The sequence below is a fragment of the Macrobrachium rosenbergii genome, chromosome 40, assembly GCF_040412425.1.
Source record: "Macrobrachium rosenbergii isolate ZJJX-2024 chromosome 40, ASM4041242v1, whole genome shotgun sequence".
Classification (NCBI taxonomy): Eukaryota; Metazoa; Arthropoda; class Malacostraca; order Decapoda; family Palaemonidae; genus Macrobrachium; species Macrobrachium rosenbergii.
The window spans coordinates 7,340,972-7,348,491 of NC_089780.1; the positions used below are offsets into that span (position 1 = coordinate 7,340,972).

The 7,520-nt window shown below is 36.9% G+C and overlaps 1 protein-coding gene across 3 annotated transcripts in view; it reads left to right on the forward strand.

Moving 5' to 3' along the window:
- LOC136826085 (uncharacterized) overlaps positions 1 to 7,520 on the forward strand; it is a 123,334-nt gene that overhangs the window by 109,620 nt on the left and 6,194 nt on the right. For all 3 annotated transcript variants that reach the window (XM_067083052.1, XM_067083051.1, XM_067083053.1), the window contains 6 exons: positions 2,859 to 2,944; positions 3,488 to 3,779; positions 4,583 to 4,688; positions 5,373 to 5,690; positions 6,249 to 6,389; positions 7,064 to 7,222. In XM_067083052.1, coding sequence (XP_066939153.1) covers positions 2,860 to 2,944; positions 3,488 to 3,779; positions 4,583 to 4,688; positions 5,373 to 5,690; positions 6,249 to 6,389; positions 7,064 to 7,222 — 1,101 coding nt within the window. In that variant the 5' untranslated portion in view covers position 2,859. The remainder of the gene's footprint in view (positions 1 to 2,858; positions 2,945 to 3,487; positions 3,780 to 4,582; positions 4,689 to 5,372; positions 5,691 to 6,248; positions 6,390 to 7,063; positions 7,223 to 7,520) is intronic.

The window sequence follows — 7,520 nt, forward strand, 5'->3', positions numbered from 1 at the left end:
ATTCTAGATTCTATAGGTATAAGATATCCATTAAATTCTAGGTTCTATAGGTCCAGGATATCCATCAAATTCTAGGTTCTATAGGTATAAGATATCCGTTAAATTCTAGGTTCATAGGTCCAGGATATCCATCAAATTCTAGGTTCCCTAGGTCTCGTATATACCATCAAATTCTAGGTTCTATAGGTCTAAGATATCCATTAAATTCTAGGTTCTATAGGTCTAGGATATACCACCATTGGAATCTTCTGAAGAGATGCTTTTGATTCGAGTATTTTTGCATAATAAGTCTCTCTCTCTCTCTCTCTCTCTCTCTCTCTCTCTCTCTCTCTCTCTCTCTCTCTCTCTCTCTCTCTCTCTCTCTCTCTCTCACTGCTCACGGAATTTTATCAGAAATCCGGATACACGCGCGCGCGCGTGCGTGAGGGCATTTCTGCAACCGTGCCCTGTGCATACCACGGAAGAAAGTTAAACGTATCACTGAAAGAAATGCCTGCATTGAAAAGCGAGTTCTCGGCATTACGGTAAAAATGCTCAGTATTTTTCTGAGATGATTTTGATCTGTAACTTTGTATCTTTAACCTCTTGAGTTCATTAACTTCGTGACGTCTTTGTTTCGTTAAATTTTTAATGTTGGTTCATTTTTGCTGTTAATAGCTTTGTCTTTTTTCAACTTTTCAATTCGAGTTTTTAATTCTTCAGTTTCGTGTTGGTTGCTTTCATTGTTCCGTATTTTGCAGAGAAATTGCTTTTTTAAACTCTTGATTTATTGTGACTGACTGAAATAGGATTAAAAAGTCCACAACATTAACTAGTTTTCGCAGTATTTCTTGTAAGATTGACTCTGTAAACCATAAGCTTATAATATAGGCCTACATTCTTTATAAAATGTATTCCATATATCTATACATTCTGTCCTACCCTCGTACAAACTACTGAACGAATAAAAGTCTCTCTCTCTCTCTCTCTCTCTCTCTCTCTCTCTCTCTCTCTCTCTCTCTCTCTCTCTCTCTCTCTCGCTATCGCGTGTCATCCTAGATTTTTAATGCTCTGCTTCTTCTTCCATAAAACATCCGTTACCGCTGTTTTCGAATACTGTGTCAAATTACGTTCGCAGGGCACAGAGTAAATCTGTGCTGTTTTACAGCCGTAGTTCTCACGGTAATCCGCGTCATTTGCATAATGTTATATACACATTATACGTCTTCTGTGGGGAAATATGTAGGTGCCATTGTTTGGACGTTTTTTAAAAAGAGAAATACAGCCCTTAAGATTGTTTTATGATCGAGTTATTACTCTCTCGTGGCTGTTTATGCTTCTGTAAAATTGTAAATGTAACTTTATTCAGTGAAAATATAACGCATTAAGTTAACTGTGAATCCTAACACATGCATTTGTTTTTATTTTATACATATGTACGCATAATTTATAGAATTGTAACTAAGGAATCTGTCGATATCTCATTATGAGATCCACATTTTCAATGCAATAAACGCAAATGGTTTAAACAGACGCAGGAAGTGATTAATTAGACAAGATATAAATATTTCGCAAGATAATCCCATATCAAGATACTGATCAACAGTATCTTGATCAATAGTAACTTAATAAAACCTTATTTTCATGCTCAATAGCAGCAGTAGTTAGTAGTATTATTTGCCAGGATTAACCTTTGAAACGGCTCCCTTGCGTGCGCTCAGTTAGAAAGGGTTACCATTAAAGCGGCGACGGCGTTATATACCGTAAAGATAAAACCATAACGACGTTAATTTGTGCGCCGGTTGAGCTGCGCGCCTCCTGGTGCGCAAACACACATACACAGACACACATACACACACGTACACACACACATACACCCCTACACCTTCCTCGCTTCGTTAGCTGACCCCGATTCGGTGTTCTTTCTGCACCGATTCGTGGAAACGCTGAACCGGTAAAAAATATCCTTTTTTAAAGGTTTAGAAGTTTGTTTTAATAACGCTACGTCTGAAGGATCCTATTTTTTTCATGTAGGAGAAGCTTAGGATGAACTGTAATTGAGAGTGCAAAATATAATTGTGGAAACTTAGTCTAGGCGTATTCGTAACTAAAGGAAATTCGTTAACTTTTACAGAAAAAAAATTTAGACTCAACATCAGGACGTCTCTCTTAGAAAAAAAGGGATGGCTCCTGAGAATGAACATGGATGATCACTGCCACATCCTGCTCACGCTCTAATTGCTGAATAGGATGCGTGTTAAACCACCTAGCTAATAATTTGATTTAAATGTGAACTTGAACTCACGTTCTCGTTTCTAAAAATGCCATTTTGACGCCTGTCAGATCCTCACGGATCCAGCATCGCTTTGCTGCACGCACATTTTATTTGGCTGACTCACAGTACACCTTTTAAGTCCTCGAGTCGCTCTCTCTCTCTCTCTCTCTCTCTCTCTCTCTCTCTCTCTCTCTCTCTCTCTCTCTCTCTCTCTCTCTCTCTCTCTAACCCTACTGTGATCTCGATGCCGTGAAAACCTGTAGCAGAACAGTTAGCCCGTGGTTAGGCCTATATCTTTTACCTGTCATTTGGTAGACTAAGACTCAGGGGAGAGAGAGAGAGAGAGAGAGAGAGAGAGAGAGAGAGAGAGAGAGAGAGAGAGAGAGAGAGAGAGAGAGAGAGAGGTTTTATTCGTAAAGGTTTTTACTATCATTTGGTGTCTGTTTCGTAGATTCATATAAATTCAGATTTGTATTTTTATACGAAAAGGCGTTACCTGCTGTAGGCCTATATAATTTTAGGCCTACTGTTCCCAAGCAACACAGGTCTAAAACAGGTCTTGCTCCTAAAGATGCTGGCTTAATATTCTCTCTGTTCCTTCCAGGATGCGTTTATTAGGCGCTGCTGGTGTGGGCGTGTTCATAGGCGGGGCTCTACTGATGTCAGCTCAATCCATGTCAACCCATAAAGGTAAATCAGTCAATAATGAGCTTTAATAAGAAGCAATTCGTGTAATATTTATATAAAGAAATCCCGTTTACCTAATATTGTTTCATTGTAATTTCCATTCCTACTTCCAATAAGGACCTTTAATCGTAATCTCATTCCTTGTTTTTAATATTCCTACTTCCAATGAGGACGACTAACTGTAATCTCCATTCCTACACCCAATAAGGATCTTTAATCGTAATCTCATTCCTTGTTCGTAATCTCATTCCTAATCCCAATAAGGACGTTTAAAGACGTTTGAAGTATAATAATCTCATTCCTTGTTTGTAATCTCATTCCAACTCCCAATAAGGACGTTCAATCGTTTCTCATTCCTTGTTTGTAATCTCATTCCTACTCCCAATAAGGACGTTTAATTGTAAAATCTCGTTCCTTGTTTGTAATCTCATTCCTACTCCCAATGAGGACGTTTAATTGTAACCTCATTCCTTGTTTGTAACCTCATTCCTACTCCCAATAAGGACGTACAAAGACGTTTGAATGTAATCCCATTCCTACTTTCAGTACGGACCAAGAGACAATTCAACAATCGCCAACAACAAAATAACTACGGAAACGGTTATCAGTCGAGACAGGGCAACAGCAACAATGCACGCCAACAACAGCAGCAGCAACAGCAACAGTGGTACAGCAACAGCAATAGCAACAATAACAATAATAATGATCAGCAGTACAGCACGGATTACAACACCTTGTTACAGCAGTACGCTGCTCTGACGTCAGCAGCAAATTCGAACACTGGATATTATGATACTTACTCGAACTCCATATCCGATTATGCTGCTGATGCTTACGTGTAAGTTAAAAAAAGACACTGTTGATTGTTTATTTGCCAAGTTATGATTATATCTTCTCTTATCGTGACATTTTAGGTCGTGGAGAACAAAAGAACAAGTCTAAATTGAGATTAGCATCCATAGGTATAGTACTAATCTCAATTGAGAGATTAGTACCACTCCTAGATACTCGTTCATTAAAACCTATAGATATGCTTATTTTTCCAGTATACGCGTGCATCTTATAATAAATAAAATGTTCATTCTTTTGCATAAAAACACTGACACAATTAGTCTCAATTTTTAAAGTAAAAGTAACCAAATTTCCCCTAAGGTGACAAACCCACTTTGTACATGCACAGGATGTATGTAAACAAAGATATAGCAATTAATCGCAAACGTAGGTTATTCAGATGTTTTATTTTATTTGGACACAAAAAACTTAGGCTTTTTGTAATGATGGTTTAGTCAATATAGACAAGAAACTGCCTAAGAGGAAATTACAAGTGTACTTCCCTGCTTCTGCAAGCATACAGTGAATAAAGAGTGGTGTACTGTTCAGTTCTAAAGTTATATAAGAGTTAGGTTGAAAGGAAAAAACTGTGTAAAATCTTGAAATAAAGTAGTTAAACTTTCCTTTTAATAAATTGCACCTGTTCATGTTACAAGCCTACAAGGGGGAAAAGAATCACCTTGCAGTCATTACAACAATATTGAAAATTCCTTTCCAACTTGAATGTTTCTAACCTATTGTCACAACAACTGATGTTGAACTGGTAAAGACCCATTTTCCTCAAATTCAGAAACCTTTCTTCTTCTCCAGACCTGCAGCCACCTTCGCCTCGTCTGTCTCAGAGAATCCAGACTCTTCGCCAGCACTCTCAGCCCTGGCTCTGTTGGGTTTCCTCTACTTCCTAAACCTCATCCAGGTAACCTGAAGCAAAATCTTTATGAGTTTTATGTCTGTAACTCATGGACACAAATTTTGGCATCTTATGGGGCATCATGATGCGAACTTGTCACTCAAAGTGACTGTGTCCTTCCAGTGTGTGATGGGGTACTTTAGGGAAGATTTTGTTAATCTTGTCTGAGCTGCAGATGTGTAGTTTCACTATTTTCGCCACTGTTGATTCAGTAGCTTAATTTTAGTGCCATTGTTTATTATTGGCAATGTGTATCATTCGTACTTATGGCACAGACAAAAAATGCAGTCTTCTATTCTTATGTAATTGTAAAAACAATGCAACCTTCCACTGAACAGGAGGCCTCATTTGAAAAATGGAAGTAGGTTTCAAGGTAACAATACACTGTCTTAAAGTTGACAAGCATTAACATCAGTTCAATTGCCCCATAGTATTCCAGAGCATTTTGTATTGATTTAGTGCAGGTAACTGAATACTTCTGTTTGTTTAGTGATTCCTTTCTAAATATGTCTCTTGTATAACTAAACATTAAATGAAATATTAGCTCAGTCCCACGACAGAAGTTATTTAAACACGGTAATTTTTTCATGTTCTTAATGCATGCAAGCTGGGTCATATTCATTACTTGTAGCATTATGTACATTAATTATTATCTGAATTTCAAAGTGACTTAACACGATTTTATTCCAGGACGTCCTGCAGAACAACGGCAGAAGGAAACGTTCAGTCACTTTGCCGGAAGAAACAGAAGAAGGATTTTACTCGACCTCATACTTGGAGGATCCCCTCATCATCCCAGAAGGGATGGAGGAAGAATCTCCCAGGTTCCTGACGGACGAAGGTACAGAGATTGTAGAGGAGGAAATAGAGGAGAAAGGTGACACAGAACAGGAGGCAGTGAAAGCAGAAGAAAGGATGGACATAGAGTCTCCAGTTTCTGGTCGAAGTTTCTCCTTCCTCGAGAATTTCTTCATTAAGTTACCCCAGGCGTTGGGTCTTACCAGGAGGGTAAGTTGTAATAAGCAAAAAGACTTCAAAATGCCTAAAAGACTTCAAAATGCCTAAAGACTTCCAAATGCCTAACGACTTCCAAATGCCTAAAGAATTCAAAATGCCTTATTATAAAAGTATGGTAAACTCCTTACAAATGTTTTTCATACAATTTATTTTTTGAAACTATAGTACATTACTTCCCTCAATGACAATCCTTTGTCTTAAAGCATACAAATGTTTTTCATACAATTTATTTTTTGAAACTACAGTAGTACATTACTTCCCTCAATGACAATCCTTTGTCTTAAAGCATACAAATGTTTTTCATACAATTTATTTTTTGAAACTAAAGTAGTACATTACTTCCCTCAGTAACAAATCCTTCGCTTAAAACATTTCAATCTTAAAACCATTTATGGAAATTAAGTTTGTGACGATCCACATTTGACAGTGGTTTGTGTAAAATGATCAAATAATTTCAAGAATATCACCTGAACCTTTGAACTTATTCCTGTTACTTTACAATATTCAAGTTATATACCAGGTCCATTATTCATGACTTTCCTGTTTCAGCATCCACAGATTGACAGGGACGGAAGAGACGAGAGCTCGTGGGACATAGGAAACTTTATTTCCTCGAGAATCAAGATGATATCTTCGATCATGAGCTTTCTGCAGGACCCCAGACCTTCAAGGATTCGGAGGGGAGTACCGGTAAGCCAAGGACTCTGATCCTTCAGAAATAGAGTAAATGTTCTATTATCTGTAACTAAATTGTCCCTAATGCTGTATTCTGTCATGAGGGGTTTATTTGGATTTGCCATTTTGTGTGCATAAATGTATATACCCATACATGTGCACTGTGTGGATAGTGGAAAAATGGTTGCTGTATTCGATGGAGATTGTGTGTGTAATGTATACACTATTGGTGTTAATTGTATATTATCCAAGTATGTGTATGATTTTTTATTGAAAGCTACATATACATCAATTGTGTGTGAGGACTATTGAAGAATACAACTGTATCATTTTACTGTTATCTAATGGCATTTAGAAGGATGTTTGCAATGGTCTGTGTAAAGTATCTCATTACCAGAGGGTTTATGGATAAATTTTAATATAGTTCATATTACACAGTACTTTTGACTTTTTTGTAATCATATTTTTTTAATACAAATGCTGTACTTTGAAACCTTTTCAGTTTTGGAGCTTTTAATTAGATACTTTAATAGAGAATGTAATGAATGTTACCAAAAGTGTTTGTGACTGAATTCAAGAAGTATTTTGGGAGTCAGTACTCATGAGAGTTCCACTAATAAACTCTTGAATTTTTTTATGAATATTGACATTTAAATTAATGAATATTGACATTTAAATTATTATTTCAGTTGACTGAAGACGATGTGGTCAGAATTAACGCAACAGAGCAACAAAGCTTCATCGACAGATTCCGAAGGTTTACCCACTCTATGAACGCTTGGTATGATGCTCTTGGAGGAGAAAATTATGAACCAACTGATGACACCTCTTCCGGCATGGCTGCTAAAGTAAGTTCTTCGAACATTTTACCTTTCTTTATTGTGAGGTTTTTCTTGATACCTTCATACGTAACTGTAACATTGTCAAATCTGATTTTCAGCACCTAGTATATCAGTCATAGACAGGCCTGAAGTTGTGTAAACATTTACCTTTTGAGAATATTCTTGTTAATTAAAGGACTTTTTAAAAACAACCTTAAGCTATGTAGGGAAGGGATGAAGATTACTTTAGCCTTTTACTTAAATTGTTGAAAATTTAATTTTAGTTTTACCTAATGCTGCCTTTAAGCTAGCTTTCAACTTGTAA